The following is a 19,243-nucleotide window of genomic DNA, read 5'->3' on the forward strand; positions in this document are numbered from 1 at the left end:
CAAAATTTAAAATGCCATCACATACATTTAAAAACATCAAGTAGGTTTATTTACTACTTCCACTGAAGGAATGAGAACTAATTTCAAAAACCTAAGATTTAAATGCTAAAATGAGGGATATGTTTGGAATTTACATTCTTTTGAAAGGATAATTGAAATGACCAAGAACTCTTATTCGAGAAGCCTTCCTTGTGAAAGACAGAAGTCTGGCGTTTAAAAAAAATTAAAACCTTGTGCTGTTGTTTAGACGTAGGTTGGTTTTTTAAATGGCAGCTCATTTTATCTCCAGAAATATCTGGTCATTTAGATTTAATATATTGACATGAGATCATCACCCATATCTTGATTTTATGTGGAAAAGAACACGATTTAAATTAGGCATATTCTTTCCTTTCCCAATTAAATTTTTCTTACACTCAAATTACAAATTAGCAAAGTTTGAAGAGGCCATTCTTCCAAACTCCCGAATTTCTGGGGAAGAGAAGATGCAAACGCCACTTAAAAATCTTGTCATTTACCTCGGACACCTAAATAAAACACTAGGCTGAGCATTTTAAAAATTTATTTACAAAGTTGTGTACAACACGATGGAATAACATTTAGAATACCATATATATTCATTCATATATAAACAGACTTTTATAATAGAATGACACTTTTCGCCTTTTGAAAATTTTTTTATATTTAAAATCTCCCAACGTCTCTATACATTTTCTTTTTCCTCACATAAAACTGCGGAGAGTGAACCTTCAAAAAAAATGAAAGTTCAGAGCTCTAAATCTACTGAATTTATTTTTTCTTAAAAAAATAAAAACCCCAAAAGGAAAGTCAGTGATTTTTATACAAATATGTACAAAGCGTCTCCCTCCCATCCCCACGGGACCGAGAGCGGGCGCCGTCGGGGCACGATTTTGGGAAATTCCGTTCTCGGCTTTACCTGTGCTGAGAGCTACTCCGGCGGGCGCGCGGCGCGAGCGGACCCCGCCAGCCGAGGGGCGCCAGGGGCTGGGGGCCGCCCGAGGTCGGGGTCGAGGGTCGGGGGAGGAAACGGAGGAGAGGCAGAGCGTCCGGGAGAGGGCAGGGCCGCAGGGACCCCCGCGGGGCGCGCAGCCCGGGTTCGCAGCCCGCCCGCGCCGCCCCCGGCCCTGCGTCCCGGCCACCCGCGCGCCCCTATTGCGCCGGCCACTTGGCTTGCGCGGCCGCGGCGGCGGCGGCGGCGGCCGAGGCTGCGGGCTGCAGGAACTGTCCCGAGAGCGGCACGCTCAGGATGGGCGCGATGGTGGCCGTCGTCCGGCTCAGCGACAGCGGCTGGTGCGTGGCCATGAGCGCCGCCGACTGCACGGTCCCGGGCGGCCGCAGGAAGGACTGCGCCGCGCCGCCGCCGCCGCCCGCGCCGCCCCCAGTCACCCCGGCGCCCCCGGTGCCCGCCGCCGAGCCCCCGGGCGCCGCGGGGCCGCCGCCGATGATGTTCTCGATGCTGAACGACGGCCGCGCGCTCGGCTCCGACTTGATGAGCGCCGCCGTGCTGCCCGCCGCGCCCGGCGTGCCCGCGGCGGCCGCGGCGGCGCCCAGGCTGTTGAGCTGCAGCTGCAGGCCGGGCCCGAGCTGCGAGCCGAAGGCGGCCGCCTTGCGGCCCAGCTCGCCCGAGGGCAGCAGCGGCACGGCGGGCGGCAGCACGGGCGCCACGGGCGGCAGCGCGTACGGGTACTGCAGCGCCGCCGCCGCCGCCGCCGCCGCCGCGGCCGCCGGGTGCGAGTAGGCGCCGGCCGCGGCCGCGGGGTGCAGGCCGTAGGGGCGGCCGTAGGGCCCCGCGGCGCCCGCCGCCGCCGCCAGGCTGTAGGCGCCGAAGCTCTGCATCATGAGCGCCGTCTGCTCGCGCAGGTGCTCCTGCTGGTGGCGCTTGAAGCGCTTCCGGCGCCGCAGGAAGCTGCCGTTGTCGAACATGTCCTCGGACTGCGGGTCCAGGGTCCAGTAGTTGCCCTTGCCCGGGTTGCCCGGCTCGCGGGGGATCTTGACGAAGCAGTCGTTGAGCGAGAGGTTGTGGCGGATGCTGTTCTGCCAGGCGGGGAACTTCTCCCGGTAGTAGGGGAAGCGGTTGCTGATGAACTCGCAGATGCCGCTCAGGGTCAGCTTCTTCTGCGGGCTCTGCAGGATGGCCATGGTGATGAGCGCGATGTACGAGTAGGGCGGCTTCACCAGGCTGTTCTTGGGCTTGCTCGGGGCCAGGCCGCCCGCCGCGCCGCTGCCCGCGCCGGGCCCGCCGCCGCTCCCGCCGCCCTCCTCGCCGCCCGCGCCGCCCTTGCCGCCGTCGGCCTCGGACGCGCCCGCCTCGCCCCCCGGCCCGGCCCCGGCGCCAGCCGCCTCCTTGGGCAACGCCAGGGGCTGCTGGTGCGGCGGCTGAGGCTGCCCGTGGCGGGGCGCCGCCGGCGTCACCTCGTCCGCCTCGTCCAGGCGCAGCTCCGGCGGGCCCGGGGGGCTGTCGCAGCCCGCGTCGCTGTCCTTCTCCTCCAGCCCGTCGTCGCCCTCGCCCACCACGTCGATGTCCACGTCCTCGGCCGTCAGCACGGTCTGGCCGGACATGTCGCTGGCGCTGCCGCCGCCGGAGAGGGTCATCCCTCCTCGGGGTGGGTGGCGGCGGCGGCGGGGAGGGCGCGGCGGGCGGCGGGGGTCGTCCGGGGCTGCCGCCGAGCTCGGGGGAAGGGGGCCGGGGCGCCCCCGAAGGACGGGGCACGGGAGAGGGGCGGGGGCGCGGGCGGCCCGGGGCCCTGCCGGCTCGGCTCACGCGCGGCGGCCCGGCATCGCGCGGCGCGGGCGCTGCCGTCCGCCCCCCGCCGCCGCGCTCCGCCGACGCTGCTGCCCCGGCCTCGGCACCGGGCGCTCCGGCCGCGCCCCTCGCTCGCCCGCCGTCCTCGGCCTCCGGCCCGGGCGCGGGGAGCAGCCGCGGCGCAGGCGGGCGCGGGACGCCGGGGCGACGGGGGGAGGGGGTCGGGGCCGCCGAAGCCCCGGTAGTCGAAAGTCCCGTTTTAAGGACTGGCCTGATAGATTACTTTCTACTTAAAGATCCAGCGGGAGGCGGGGCCACGTGACCGCGCGTGACGTCAGGGCCGCCGCGGAGCCGGCCAAACTCAAGTTGGTTCGGGGAATTGTCAACAAAGGGACGAGGGACGCGCAACTCGGCGCCGCGTCGTGCGCCAGCATCGCGCGGGCCCCGAGGGCGCCCTGCCCGCCCGGGCCCCGAGCCTCGGCTGCAGCGGGCGCGGGGGTCGAGGGGGCCTGGGGGCGGGCGCGCGGGCGTGGGCCCCGGAGCGCCGGCCGGACCCCGCGGCCCTCCCCGTCCCCCCGCCCCCGCCCCCTGCCAGCACTCCTTAGACAGGGACTGGGCGACGTGGGACGAGACTCCCATCCCATTTTTTAAAAAAGAAAAACTTAGTAGTCTCTGTTCTGTTGCTTTTGATTCTTTGTAGCTCTAGAGAGTCCGGGCTGCGCGCCCGGCTCCGTCTCGCTGGTTAGACTTCAGACCCCCTCCTGCCTCCGTGCTTCCTCGGCGGAGACCCCACTGAGGGCGCCGCTCCTCTCCCCCCACCCCCCCACCCCGAGACCCAGCCCCCGGTCCTGCCTCGGCTTTCCCGGCTCGATGGGGCGGGTTTTTATATCTGTGTATTTTTCGCGCGGCCTCCACAGCCTCAGCTGGGGTTCCCGAAGGTCAGAAAATGGCTATTGATTAATCTATTAGAATAGTTGCCGAGAGAAATAAAAACGACGTAAAATAACAGGGAACCTATAAATACAGAAGCCGTAACTAGCTGCTCGGAGTTGTTAAACGACTTAGCATGTGAAAAAGTCGGAAATGAGGCGCTGGGGAAGGAGCCGGGAGTGGAGCGGCCTGGGTAAGTGGAGCGGGGCCGGGACGGGGCTCCGGGCCTCGAGGGCGGGCGCCGCGCCTGGACCGGGCCGGCGGGACTACGCCGGGCGCCGGCGGAGCGACCTCCTGGGAGCGGGGGCGGCCAGGGGCTCGCCGCGGGCCGGGCTCTCAGTGGCTGCGCACTGAGTGGATTCTGTCCTCTTAAGGTTTACAGAAACCCTCCCGGACTGAACTCCGCGGAAGCCGGCAGCAGAGCGCGTGGAGGCGGCGGCGAGGACGCGGCCCGTGCACACCGAGTCTCCTTGGCAAGGGAGGTCAGTGATGGTAGGAAGGACCGTGGGGATTTAAGCGAGTTTGGGAGAGGGGACCGCAAACAGCCCCTGGGTGCGAGGCGGCAGTGCTGGGCCGCACGGACCTCGCACCTCCGCATAGCGCTCCTGACCCGGTGAGTCCGCGATGCGCCACCTCTTTCCTCCCGCGTCTTTAGGCCGCCTCCGAGCGAGCCGCCAGCGCCTGCGGGTGCGGCGGGCTCCTGGAGCCGAAGCCCAGCCTGTCCGCTGAGGGCAGGGAGGCGATGCCAGCCTCACCAGAGGACGGAGCACAACGGGGGCGGTCCGAGAGAAAATAGTGGGGTACGCAAGACGACACTAGGAAACTGGTGTAAATGCTCGTGGACAGTGGTGCCTCTGGTTCCCTCAGTCTGTGTCTCTCTCACCTACGACACCCTCTTTCCTTGGCCTACACACACCAAAAAAAATAAAACCCGAAAACTTACTTCCTTATAGGCAGTGAGACCCACGGATTGACTTTCATCTCCATTAGATAATTTCCAGGATATAACACTAGCCCATTGGATGGATCCCCACTTCGCAAGAGGTTCCTGGTTGAGGAAGGGGGGAGGGTGGGGGCAGTTACTCCATCCTGAGATGCCGGCGAAACTCCAAGGATTTTCTGTATCTGAATGATCCCCCGGTTGCACCTGACCCTAAATGCATCTGGGTTGATTCCCGCAGCTGCACCGCTTTGTGGCCCGCGGGCTCCGAACCGCTCCCATCGCCGTCTACACAGCCTCCCGCGAAACCGACTGGAGCGGCGAGCTGGCTGCCCATCGCCCCCCGGCTGCCGAGGCCGCGGCTGCAACTGTGCGAGGAATCCAGTAATTATACAAAAGGAAGGTCGGAAGGACAAAACAAACCAACCGAAATTGACAAATTCTGAATTTCCTTTGCTCAGCTTCGGTTGTTCAGCCCGGAGGCAGGCGCGGGCCGCAGCACGAGGCCCACCGCGGCCTAGGAGGCCGGGCCTGCGTGGACGCGTGCACGTGTGCGCGCGCGGGAGGGTGGCGGCCCCGGGGGGCAGTCCTGCGCGGTCTTCTTGAAGTAGCCTCCAAACGAGCCTGATTTCGATTCCGCCGCCCGCGGGGCTGCCTCTCCGACTCCCTCGGCGCGGCCGGCCCCTGCGCTCACCCTTCCTCGGCCAAGACCTGGCTTCATCCATCCACTCCCCGGTGTCTCATTGGAACCTCCCTGGGGGAAAGGGGGGGTGGTGGTGAACAACTCCCAGCCGCCAGTTCCATTTGTTGCGCTTTTTTCCTTCGACACAATAAAAGTCAAATTAATTGATTCATACCATTAATTACGGCGCGTAGCGTGAAAAGCAAGCTTCCCCTCGGTTAGAGATCTATTGTGCTAATCTCTTGTTCAATCAGTGTTACCATCTGATGCCGGGTCTGGCCCTTACAGAAACTTTTCGACTCGATTAGCTAAATGATGAGACGTGCAGGACCCGCTGGCTGCCGCCCCGACGTCCCGCGCCCGCGCCGGCCCAACCGCTTAGTATCGACTTCCAGCGGAGGCGGCGGAGTTCCCGCGACCGTTCTGCTGGGGACCCGCGGCCGTTCCCTCCTTCCGGGCAGACAGCGGCCCCAGCGCAGCTCCCGGGGCGGGAAGGAGGCGAGCGGCGGCCCAGGTGGGAGGCAGGAAGGGTCCCGCTGTCCTCGCCGCGGGGCGCCCCGGGCGGAAGGGCCCGAGCAGACGCGGGCCAGGGACCCTCCTGCCCTGGGCCGACCAGATTCCGGCTAAGAAAATCGTGTTTACCGCGTGGTTGCAGTTTGCTTCTAAAAGCCCACAAGTCGTCAGTAACCGCCAAACTTTAGGGCGGAGAGAGATGGACGAAGCGAGACAGATACAGAAAGTGACACATTAGTGGGGGAAGAAAAACGCGATTGAGGGAATGGAAATATGGGGAGGGGGGATGTGGATAAATATTATCTGAGTCGCAGAGGGTTACTGGAGGAGATAGAGAAAGGGGGAACGAGCACACACACACACACACAATTAGTGCGAGAGTGGCTACTAGGGTCACAACAAGCCAACTTGCCAGGAGGGGTTTGAAGAAGATGGCAGCCAGCTGTCTCACCTGTTCAAATGTTTGAAACGTTTCAGCCAAAGGAGAATGGCATGAGGCTCCCTCCGTTTCTCCTGGGGCGGGCAAAGTCCGTGGTACCCAGCTGGGGAAGCCACCAGGACAGGGCCGTCGGGGACGCGGCTTGCCGGTGGTGGAGGGGACCGAGGTTCCAGCAACAGGAATCAAGGAAAGTGGAGTCCGGATCGATAGGAAGGAAATTGAGACGTCTCGGGGGAGGGGAGATTTAGTGTGTGCGTTCTGGGAGGTGAGATGGAGGGGAAAAGTGGATGGAACAATTTATGACGGAGAAGGGGAAATTAATTACGACTCAATTTGGGTTCTTAAGTGGTCAACACAGGAGGAGGGGCGCGGTGAGCGTGCGGGAGGCCAGAGTGGCCCACCTCCCCCTCCTCAGGCCCGCGCGAACCCCGGTACCCGCTTTCTCCTCCTTTAAGTCAGAGACTGTGCCAATGGCTCGAGTAAACCGTTGGCCCGATGTGAGACAGGAGCACCATGCCCGCGTGCGGGTGCGCTTTTCTTACAATCCGGGGAGATGGGACCGCAGGTTCTGCGCAGTGAGGGGCGCGTCCCCCACCGAGAGCAGCCGCGTCTCTCTGTTGCAGAGGAAACAAAACGTGGGTGGAGTCCAGGTGGAATACACCCCTCCTCCTCCAACCCCCCAAGAACCAAAGTCGGCTCCTTCTTGAAATTGTTCATAGATCTGTTAAACTATTATCAGCCTCGGCCTGGCTGGCCGCCACCGAAGGAGGTGGGAAGGGCCGAGATGATACCCGGCTTCCTAACCCACCCAGATTCTTTCTTTTCCCAAGTAGGTGGGATTTTCAGTTCACTTCCCACCACCCTTGTATACGTCTCCAGATATCTCGGGGTGAAAGAAAAAAGGGAGCTAATTTAATGTTCTTGTTTGGATTTGCATCTCAAAACTTCATTTATTTTCAAGGTGTCCACCACTCAGGGCTCATGCCAAGAAGCGCCTGTAAATGGCGAGAGACCAAAGGGAAAGGAGGAGAGAGAGAGACAGAGAGAGAGGATGGTTTCGAATTTATTTATATTGGAAATGTATAAACATCCATTCTGTAAAAGGCAACACGTTTAATTAACGATGAGAGAGCAGTTAGGGGCAGAAAGCTAGTAAAATTGTGTGATAAATTTATGGCATTGTTAGCGTGCTTTTAATTATGGCTATTATGTTAATTATTTCACATTAGCATGGAGTTATCAGCAGCATGTCAGATTTAATCAAAACGAGCCTTTCTCTCGAAAATTGTTCTTTTCATCCGCGAGGAGAAAGGTCCTGGGCAGGATCGGGCCTTAAAAATGACTTGGCATGAAAAGCTCGCGCCTTCCCGACACGGTTTGGTGCGACGCGGCCGGACCCGCTGTCCGCTGGGTCCCTCCAGGCTACCGGCAGCTCGCCGAGGAGCCGAGGGCCGGGTTTTTAGGAATTCACCATTTTCACCCCCTTCGGAGCCGACACTTCATCATATGGGCTCATTCTGTCAAACAATATGATGCTGCTCATTTTTATCTGTCCCGCTTTACAAAACCCCCATTCAGCCCGCCGAGCAGCAACAAAAGCCGGGGCGCGGCGCGGCGGCCACGGCTCCCCGCGCGCCCCAGAGGAAGGCGAGGGCCGGGAAGGCAGGCGGCGGACGCCCCTCGCCGCCCGGGGGAACGCGGCCGGCCGGGCCCGCGCGCCCAGGTGGCGAGTCCTCGGGCGTGGCCGGCGGACACGCCTCCCTCCGCCCCAAGGCCCGTGCCGCCCCCGGCCTCCCCGCGGGCGCAGGGCGCAGGGTGGAGGCGCCTTTCCTGCCGCGCGCGGCTCGCCCACCCAGGCCCCATCGATTTCTTAATCACTGCCGATCGATTTATTGGGAGCAAATAAATAGCCCGTTTGGGGAACGTTTCAATCCCCAGCGCGAGAGTCGGGGCGCTGGGCGCGAGGGCGCGGGAAGGGGCTGGGGGAGCGGGGCGCCCATCGCGGCCCCCTCGAGGGCTCGGCCTGCCTCCGCGCTCGCTCCCCCTGCGGGCTCGGGCCAGCCCTCCCACCTGGGCACGTCCAGGCAGCTTCCCCCGGGGCTGGCTCCTCCGTAAAGTCGCCCCCAGGGCCGCCCAGCGCCCCCGCGTCCAGTCCCGGCCCCGCTCGCAGGCCCCCGGGCCAGGCCGCGGACGCTCCTGCCTCCCGGTCCTGCCGGGACCGCTCGGCCCCCGCCCTTCCCGGGACTGGGCTGTGCACGCGCCAGCTGTTGCCTTATTTTTAGCGCCATTCCATTCGCGCGGTTATATTTAACTCGGTCCCCTCCTCCGAGGAGGTCGCTCGGACATCGAATTCTCTACATGGCAGCTCGGGCCCGCCCGCCCTGCCTTAGGGCAGTCCCGCAGGGGCCGACTGGAAAACCCCTGCCGAAGAATCTCTGCCATCCCCGGGGCTCGGCGGGGGCGAGGCGAGGCCCAGGGCTGGCTCCGGGAGAGCCCTCCGCCCTGCACGCGCGGGGGGCGGCCCGGTGGGGGAGGGGAGCACGGCGGAGGATGCCGCCCCAAGGGAAGGCTTCTCCGCGGGGAGGACTGGGTCCATTTCCTCCTTATGCATGACCCAGAGCATCCAGATGACCTGCAGACCTCTTAGAACTCCGCCCTTCGGAAAGTTTGTGCTTTTTGTGTTCATGCAGGAATACCCTCTCGTCCTTACTCCCGAACACACCTAACGGGGTACTGACATTTGAGTAGTATATTAGCTCCCCTGTCCTGCCCAGTCTTCCCTGGGCAAAATCTCGAGACCATGCCATTGGCTCAGCCACATCCTGGGGAAGGGACCCACTTGGACAACACATAGTAATACACACTTTATTCACTCAGAAGGTCAAACTAAATTTACAAACAATGCAAAAGCCACGTACACATGCCACACATACAGATGGGACGTGACCTGGGATATTGAAGGACACTTTTTAATTTTAAGTTCTTCTCTTTCCAACACTTTTAAAGAAAGGCCTTTCCTAACCTGGGGTCCAAAGTGAGCATTTCTGGCTGCCGCTTTTTGTAGCTCTCCCTACAACGTGTGGGAGAGGGGTGGAAGTCATACTCAGCCAAATTCAGGGAGAGAGGATATGTAAGTATAGGTGTATATTTTCATTTACTCATTTATTCCTTTAGTGATACTTTGTTGAACAGTTCTAGACTCTCCAAAGTGCTAGGGAGGAAAGGAAGCGTTAAACTCAGGGTTCCGGGGTGGGTGCTAAGTTCCGTGGTAGAGGAACACGGAGCTTTGTCGCTGCGGGGAAGGTGAGGAGGCGAAGCGTCCCAGGAGGGGAGATAACACTGAGGGGCCAGCTCTGACTCTGGGCTATTAGGGGAAGATGAGGGGGAGGTAATGAGAACCTGCCATACTTGGGGGAAGGAAGTAGCCCTCAGATGCCTCCTCTGCTTCTAGATGGCCAGAGGGGCTTGGCCTCAAGGGCAGTGGGGACAAGAGTGTGGCAAGGAAACAGATGAGCATTGGAAGGAAGAAGATACAGCATAAAAATAGAACCTTGCTTAGAAGTTTTGTCTAGGTCCAGTATGACCCCTTTACATGGAAGTGCTTTGACTAACTCATGGGAGAAATTTAAAAGGAAGCTAGCAAAAAGGGAAAAGATCCTAGGGAAGAGGCTGATAGCGAGAGTCTGTTGAAGAGAGTGGCTGGTAGACCAGCTACTTTTCTCACCTTGTTTATCCTATTAGTTCCTCAGGGGCTGAGCACTGGAACCACGGGTAGGTGAGAAGGGAGGCTCCACCCGTAGATTGTAACTTCCACAAGGAAGTAATTTTGATCCATTTTGTTCACTGTTGTATCCCAAGCCTCCAGCCAAGCACTCCAGAGGGGGTTAGGGGTGGGGGTGGGTCTGGGGCTCAATATATGTGGGTCCATGACTGAACCAGTAAGACACAGCCCCGCTCTGGTGGGTGACATTCCAGAAAGTCTGTAGTTCAAAGGTAGTTTGATGAATTGTAAATACTTACAGAATGTTACAGGAGTGCAGAGTAGACATACTAACTCTGCTTGGAAAAGAGAAGGAATGTGTAGGAAGGTTTCCCAAAGGAAATAATGCTTGAGCTGTCTTGAATGATGAGTGACTGCTGAGAGGTGGATGGAGAGAGAAGCGGAGTTCTAGGCAGGGAACACAGCACGAACAAGGACACAGACACATGCAAGACCTGAGGAGCAGAGTATAGTTTGCTATGACTGGAACAGGACGTGGAGGATGGCTGGAGTTGATACTGGGGAGGTAGACAAGAATGAAATCATGAAGATTCCTGAATATTGCGCTAAATTTAAAGCCTGATGTTGACAAGGAGCCGCTGAAGGGTTTTAACTTTATGATTGGCATGATTCTAGAGCAAAGTTTTGGAATGATCTTTTGGGCGCATGTGAAGGATAAACTAGAGGGAGTAAGACTGGAGGAAGTAAAGAGACTACTTCAGTTATCTCAGCAAGAGATGATAAAGATGTGACTAAGTTGTTGGCGGTGGGACTGGAGAAGAAAGGATGGAGAAGGATTTAGGAGGTAAACCTGATAGGACTAAGTGTCTGGTTAATAAGAGAGAAGGCGTTCACAGTAACTCCCAGATATGGAATTTGGGCATCTGGAGGAAATGTTGATGTTGAGAGGGAGAATACAGGTGGAGGAATATTCTAGTCCCTTGCCCCTCAGTCATCTGCATGACTAGCCAAGTTATCTCCTTAAATATCAGTCAGAGCATGCCAGTCACTTCTCTGATCAAAAACCTCACTGTTCACAGAAGAAAATCCAAACTCTTTAGGAAAGTATTTCAGGTGTGCCGTCATCTGGCTCCAGCTTCTAGTTTCATTGCACTCCATCTCCAGCCCCACGGGACTATATCCCGTTCCCAGGACACACCATGAACTCCATCATGTACCAGTTGTATGACCTTGAACAAATTCCGTACACTCTCTGTGCCTTATTTCATCATCTATAAATTGGGGATAATCGTACCTTTCTTACGGGCTTGTTGTAAGGATTAAGTATACCCAAAACACTTAGAACAGGATTGAACACATAGTTAGGATCCCTTCAAACTTTTTTTAAATAAGCTGTATCTTTGCGATGCCTTTTCCTGTTTTCTGATTGAGAGACATAGCCCCAGCCTTCTAGGAGCTTTCAGTTTAGTGCGGAGTGAGAGAGACAGACATTGTAAGCCCTTGAAGGTAGAGATTGAAAGGCTTAGATTATTATTATTTTTATCCTGAAAGTGACTATTGTAGAATTTTGAGCAGGGAAGTGATGTGACTGGATATGTGGTTTAGCAATATCACTCTGTCATCAGTGTGGAGAATGGACTGAAAGGAGAAGGTGATGAGTTCAGTTTTGCACGTACTGAATTTGAGGTGCTGGTGGAATTTCTGAGTAGAGATAATTAGTAGGAGATAAGAGTCTAGAGTAGTGCTGTCTGATGGAAATATAATGTAAGCTACAAATAGGAGCCATGTATGTACCTTTAAGTGTCTAATAGCTACATTTAAAAAGATAAACAGAAAGAGATAAATTGACCTTAATGATACATTTTATTTAACCCAATATACCTAAAAATATTGTCATTTCAGCATGCAATATATATAAAAATTATTGAGATATTTTCCATTCAGTTTTTCTGATTCAGTCTTTGAAATATGGTATGTATTTTATCCTTTCAGCCACCTCACCTTGAACTAGCCACATTTCAAGGGTTCCATAGCCACGTGTGGCTAATGCCTATTGTATTGGACAGCTCAGGTCTACAGCCTAAGAGAGAAGTTAGGATCACAAATAAAGATTTGGGAGTCATCAGCGTTCAAGTGTGATAGTTCAAGCAATGAGAGTGTGTAAGCTCAGCAAATGGAAGTGTGTGGGATGAGAAAAAGGCCAAGGAAATATCAGACATGGGAGAAGGAAGAAGAGCCTATAAAAGAAAGTGAGAAAACAGAGGATAAATTGGGAGCAAGTAGTATCATGGAAAGCAAGCAAGGAAGAGGGGCTTTTGAGAAAATGAGTAGTCAACAAGGTCAAGTGTTTCTGAGATGTATTTTTATTATGCATTATTGTTATATAGATATTATTATAAGATTCGGCCATCTCTGATCGGAATTATTTAAATATAAGTAGATTGCTTATTCAAATTCTGGTGAGACAGTTATTGAGGGTAGATACCATTTCTTCATCCTGTGCATAGTTGCAAAATGTTATTGTTTGATTTCATTAAAACATGCATATTGCCTCTTTCTATGAACTTGGGCCATAGTCACAGTGACCAAAAGGTTCATTGCTACTTGCCTGGAACAGTTCCAGTTTAAGCCAACTTTTCAAGTATAATTATATCTGGGGTTTATTTTATTCTCCGAAGTGTGCCAGTTTGGGTAATAAATTATTTGCTTGCCCCATCTCTAGTAGACATAACTTTCAACACCTAGAGCATACTCAAGCTGCCCATCGGGTTTTCAACTGATGGATAGAGAAGTGCTTCAAACAAATATAGGTGCCACTCGCTATAGTTTTAATTGCCTCCCAATTAGATCAGGGCTTCTCTTCGCACTCTCCTGAGGTGTTCTGAAGGGAAATTGAAGCAGCGTGACCTGCCAAGTAAGACTGTGACTGAAATCTCTTTGTGATCCAAATTACATCTATAACTTCTCATCCCATCCGTACCCCTAAGAGGATAAAAATGATTCAGTAAGCTCCTGCTATGTGCTAGGCACCACCCATCAGTTATCATACTGTGGTGGCTGCGTGTGGCTGTGATGCTCTGCCACTAGCATTTCCAAGACCAGCAGGGTCACCCATGGTGGACAGGTTTCAGTGAAGCTTCCAGACTAGATAGACTAGGAAGAGGGACCTGGCCATGAAAAATTGGCCATGGAAACGCTATGAATAGCAGTGGAGCATTGTCTGGTATAGCGCCAGAAGGTGAGAGGATGGCACAGAAGACCAGGCAGAGTTCCACTCTGCTGTCCACAGGGGCACTGGGAGTGGGAATCCACTGATGGCACTAACAACAACAAATGTGCTAGGTGCTCTCCTGTGCAATTTACTTGTATTTATTTAATCCTTACGACAAACTTAGGATGCTATAATTATTCCCATTTTACAAATGAGGAAGATCACTCAACTAGGATTTAAACCCATGCACCCCCTATGCTCTTGACCATGACATTGCCCTGCCCTGTAAAATCAGCTTTCTTTTCACCTGCCCTTCTCTCCCTTCCTCATCCCAGTAGCTTTCTCACTGGCACCCACAACTGAATTAAATCTTTGAATGGGGCATATTGATTAAATGCTTCTATGATTTTAATGTTAATAATTTGAATGATGAAAGAGAATGCACAAAGAACAAATAGAGACCTTCATTATCTAGTCATTTCTGTAGAGTTTGATATTTTACTTTTTTTTGGGAAGAGAAGATATGTGTCAACCATTTTGTGCTGTTTTCTTTCAAAAAGGGTCATAGTACTTTTTTGATAACTGACTTTTGAGAGATTCTTGGAACAGACAGTCTTTAGCAAAAACTGAATACAGAATTTTTAATAGCTACTTCTAATTATTACCTATTACTGCACTACCCCAAAATTTAGTAGCTTAAAATAACAAATACCTATTTTCTCATAGTTTCAGTGGATGGAGAATTCAGAAGGGGCATAGCTTGGTGGTTCTTACTCAGTATCTCCCATGAGGCTGCAGACAAACTGAGGACAGGGGCTGCATTCATCTGAAGACTTGACCGGGGCTCACTCACATGGCTGTTTGCCATGTAGGCCTCTCCATAGGACCACTTAAGCATCCTTATAACATGGCAGGTGGCTCCCCAGGGCAAGTGATACAAGAGGAAAAGCAAGGCAGACACCACAATGTCTTTATGTCCTCGTCTCATCACATGCTATCACTTCTGCTGAGTCTTTTGTTCACACAGAACAACCTGATGCAGTGTGGGAGTGCGCTCAATAAGGATGTGAATACCAGAGGCTAGGCATCACTGGGGGCCATCTTGGAGGCTGGCTTCCACGGTCCACTCTCCAGTCCCCTGTGATTACTGTTGCTCCCAAATACAAAACATACTCACTTCCTCCCAAGGTTCCTAAAAGTCTCATTCCATTACAGCATCACCTCAAAGTTCAGAACCTCATCACATAAATCAGGTCCAAGTGTAGATGAGACTTCTCAGATGTAGTTTCCATAAGTACAGCTCCTTGGGTACAGTTCCTTTTGATCTGAAGACCTGCAAACTAAAGAAACAATTTTTCTTCTTCTGCCCAATAACCAACATATAATGGTAGAATAGGCATAGGATAACTGCTATACGGACATCCTGTTCAAAAAGAGGGAATAGGAAAGTCACCCAAGAGTGAATGGTCCATAGCAATTCTGAAATCCAGTTAGGCACAGGTTGGCATTTCCTTGATTAGGGCTCAGTGCCTGAGAATAGTTCTCCATGGCTTCTGACTATGCCTTTTGGGTTCTCATTTCCACCTTCCAAGTCATCCTTCCTTTCTCATGAAAGGTAGCACATGTTTGCAGCTGAATAGTTTTCTTAGCCTGTTTCTTGCTTGTGGAAGTCTGGGGAAATCCAAAGGCCTCTCTTCATTTTGTACTGTTATTTCCCTTTCAGTCCAATCTGGTGATATTTCTGCCAATATAATTCTCCAGGTATCTCCTGTCATCCTCATGGCCATGTATATTGATAGACATGAACCCCATTCCAGCTCCAGGTGAGGTGAAACTTGATTGATTTAATCCAGCTGTGACGGCTTCATTCACTTTGCGGAAGACCTGTGAAGACATGGTCGAGAGATACCATTCTGTCCAGTGAGAAAGAAGGGGAAGATTGTTCAGGGGTTTCTAGGAAGGGTTTCCTTGCTGACAAAAGGATCTCCAGGGAAGAAAGAGTTCCTCTTCTTCTACTAGACGTTGTTATGTCTGCGTATCATACCTGCAGTTGTCTACTTTTGGCCTTGAAGCTGCAGAGGATAAAGATGGAAAGGACTTAGGTTCTTTCCTAATGTAATTGAGCAGCTGAGTTAGTCAATGCTGGAAAAACGCATTTTCTTTATTTTTAAACCAGTTTCTTGTTGTGGTCATGAATTGGAACCCAGTCAGCATGACTGTGTGCTTTTTGTTTATTTGTTTGTTCTTATTTGTTGGGCCAATTGCTCCAAAAAAGGCTGGAGAAAGTGGTGCATAATGGGCTGCAAGCAGGGTTATGTGACTGGTATTTGCCAAGCACAGTGGGTGTACTTTACGGGAAGGATTGTTATAACTATGGACCTCCCTCTTTCGCTTCCCTCCCCCTCCCCCCTTCCTGGGCCCCTACCTCTTTCTCCTAGCTTTTTCTTTCCCCTTTTCCTCATCCTATTTTTCCTTCCCCCATTTCCTCCTCTTCCTCCTGCATAGGTAGCTTCTTCTCTCTTCATTGAGCCACCACTTATTTTTATTCATTGTCTTGCTCAGTACTCATAACAACCCTGTCTAGTAGGTACTGATTAATATTCCCATTTTTTGGTTGAGAGATTAGATTAAGCAACTTGTTCATGGTCACACAGCTAAAAAGTAGCCAAACAAGCATCCAGCTGAAGTGTGTATGATTCCGAAGTCTGTGCTTTAACCACTATGCAGGAGTGAGAGAAACGCTTCTATAAGAAGGCAATTTGCTAGCTCTCAGTGTGAAGCTAGTGGAGTTCATATATCCACTTGGTGGATATAGATACACAGAAAACTATGGTCAAGGCCTCTGATTCTTGTGAGAGCCAATATTGTAACTTTGAAATCATCAAAATTTGTGTTTATTTTCCTTTAAAACAAAGAAGACACAATCTTGAAAGTTTAAAACAAGATCAAGATTCTAATTTCTTAATCAGTGCCAGCTTATTAAATCAGCTGGTTCCCAGGGACCTGATTACTTTGCCACCCTTAGGCAGCTAGAGCAGAGGAAAACTCAGTCCCAGACACTCTCACCGACCCCCACCTAGAATGAGCTGCTAAAAGGGTGGCAACCACCTCTGATAGTTACCTTTTTCCGGAGAGTATTTTATCCCATGAGAGCCCGTACGAAGCCTACGGAAATGAGTCTGCATGTATTAGCTCGGATGACTACTTTTAGTGTCCTGATTTTGTAGATGTTTAAAGGGAGATGTATTTAGTTTTGACATGTATCTTTCCTTTTTACAAATAGGAAATTGGTCTCAAAAAAGCTGTGAAATCCTCTGTCTCTGGTAGTCTGAGTCTGTAACTCATGGGGACTCCTCCTTAGGTATTCAAAAGTTTTTGAACACAGTGTCTTAAAGAGGAAACTGTTTTCTTTGTGCTCTGATTTGGGTGCTGTTTGGAGAAAGTGATATTTAGTTTGGAGACGGGCAGTCCTCTGTCCCCTCTAGATCAGTGGCTATGACAATGACAGCACAAACAGCGCTGATGCCCCAGGGCATTTACAGTTTTTGAATATTCACTCCTATTTATTTAAAAGGCTTAGAGGAAAACAGCCATGCTTTACCCTTTTATTATGTTAACCTAATTTACATACCGACTGGAATTGTTTATATAGGGGACTTTGACTGTGGCATTGTTTGCCTAAGGAAGAAAACTTGATGGCAATCTTGTCATGCAATATTTACCGTCTGCAAGCTGTATATATTTGGGGAATCTTTCTAAAATATTGCATGACAGGAAATTTCAATAAGCATGTTTAAATGAATTCTAAGAAACCAGACAGAAAGGAAATATGCCTCTCTGGTTCTGAAACATTTATCTCCCTGGGTGGAAAAGGGTAGGGGTAAGCCTTTGAATGATAGATAGTGCAAGAGAAAAATGCACATTAATCTGTGGTTTAATGTGTTTCCTAAATGTCTTAATTGCTTTTAAAGCCATGTAAATAAATAACATTCAAAGGATGTGAATTAATATCCTAAGAAATGACTTTCCTGATATAAGGGCTCTGATTTCAGATAATATTTATAAGGCACCACAAATAATTTTCAGCCCAGAATTAAGAAGCCTGAGGTTGGGAAACCTGAATTTACCAACTGGTAAGGTAGGAACATCTTTGTTTTGTTTTACCAGGAGGCTAATCTCTGCCCTCGGTATTCACATGTGATTTTACAAAGGAAGGAAGGATCGCCTCTCCCAGGGAGGGGACAGAGGACCCCTGATTGCTAAATCTGAATGGTGATTACCGTTCTTTAGAGCCAAGAATTGAACCTGAGGATAAACTCAGCATACCCTTAGTTTTATTTCTGAACTGAACATTTTAGGTCTTAGAGAGAGGGGCTAAAAAAGAAGGTTTATTTTTAAATGAGCATCAATTTTCTGAATTAGCAGAGAATGTATCTGGTCAGAATGCTTCTTCTCACTCTCTCTCCAAATGACTAAAACAAAAATCTATAAGCTGGTTACCATTTTGGAGAAGTTTTATTATCGAACTTTATTTTGTTCATAAAACTCAGCTTAGTCTCTCATTTTTGCTCCTGCAAGTGACCCCCCCCCCCCACTTACTCTTCTCTGGCATATAAAGAGTATGGTATTTTCATTTTTGACTCATGATAAGAAATACATGACCCAGAACATGAGCACATGTAACTGGATACAGACATACATACATAATGGAACATATGTTTCATAGAATAAGATTCATACTGTATGTGTTGTACTATGATTTTTTTTTCCTATTCTGGGAAAAAAAGTCCTAGTCACGACCCACAAAATCAATTTCATGGCCCACTAATGAGTTGCAAGCAACAGTTTGATAAAACACTATCTAGACTCTAGAGAAATAACAGAATGCAATAAGCACATTCTTTTTGACTTTCAGGAATTCTGAAGTCAACTGAAACCTCCCTCCTTCCTTTGCATCCTTCTCCGTGTTTTTCCCTGAGCATCTGTTTCCTCCTTACAGTGTATTCAGACCTGGGATTTTACAGGGTGAAGGATGGAAAGGCAATTTTTGTCACCGCCAGCTTCAGGAGCAGGGAGGTTGCAGCCTTGTAGAGTAAGCTGTCCAGGAGCAGAACAGCGTAATGTGGGTGTGAATCTCAGATCCTGGCTGGGTGCACTTCACACCTTTGCAGAGGTGGTCTTTCATTACAGAAATACTCTCTCCATGTGACAGATGAGACTATAGCCTTGCTTTTTAAGCATTGTGTACGGCTATTTAAAAGAATCCCCTTTTTAAAAGCTCACAAATTTTTCCAAAGTTCACAAATCCTTTTGTATTAGAGCAAATAATACTAGAAGTTCAACTCCAGGAAGGCAGAGATTTTGTCCGTTTTATTCACTGATGTCTCCCTAGCCTCTAGAACAGTGCTGGCACAAGCTGGTGCCCAGTAAGTATTTGTTCAGTAAATCTAAACATAGTGTTTCCTAAAGATTTCCCCAATGGGAGACACCTGTATTCACACAGCAGCGAAGGTTATGCACAATGTTGCTGGTCAGCATCGCTTATTAGATTTGCTAGAGGACCTTTGAGCCAAGATCACATTTAAAAAGTAACCTCAGTGCAGTTTATAGCATGTCAATTAGACTTTAATAAAGCTGTTTACAAAACAAAAAATTAAAAGTAAGCTCGTTAATGTAAAAGTGTTGCTTTAAGTGAAGCAAATGATGCCAGGGAAAGAAGAACAAATAATCAATGGGAGACAAAAGAAATTCTAATATGAATAATAATATGAACCGTTTACTGAGTGCTTAATAGCCAAGCAGGGAGGGAGAAATACTGTCATTCAGTTCTCACATCTCTGACAAGTAGATACTATTTTTAGTCTCTTTTTGAAGGAGTTAAGGTTTAGAGGGTTTAAGTAAATTGCTCAAGGCTACACGGCTAGAAAGCAAGTAAACTGGAATTTGAACCCAGGTCAAAGTTTTTCTTCTTTTTTTTTTTTAAAGATTGGCACCTGGGCTAACAACTGTTGCCAATCTTCCTTTTTTTTTTTTTTTCTGCTTT

General features: G+C 51.2%; 1 protein-coding gene across 1 annotated transcript; it reads right to left on the minus strand.

Moving 5' to 3' along the window:
• Positions 1–1,020: 1,020 nt before the first annotated feature.
• Positions 1,021–2,739, minus strand: FOXD3 (forkhead box D3). The gene has a single exon (XM_023641994.2). The coding sequence runs from the start codon at positions 2,611–2,613 to the stop codon at positions 1,171–1,173; it is 1,443 nt and encodes a 480-aa protein (XP_023497762.1). The 5' UTR covers positions 2,614–2,739; the 3' UTR covers positions 1,021–1,170.
• Between the last annotated feature and the right edge of the window lie 16,504 nt (positions 2,740–19,243).

The sequence above is a fragment of the Equus caballus genome, chromosome 5 (assembly GCF_041296265.1).
Source record: "Equus caballus isolate H_3958 breed thoroughbred chromosome 5, TB-T2T, whole genome shotgun sequence".
In the NCBI taxonomy this organism is placed as follows: Eukaryota; Metazoa; Chordata; class Mammalia; order Perissodactyla; family Equidae; genus Equus; species Equus caballus.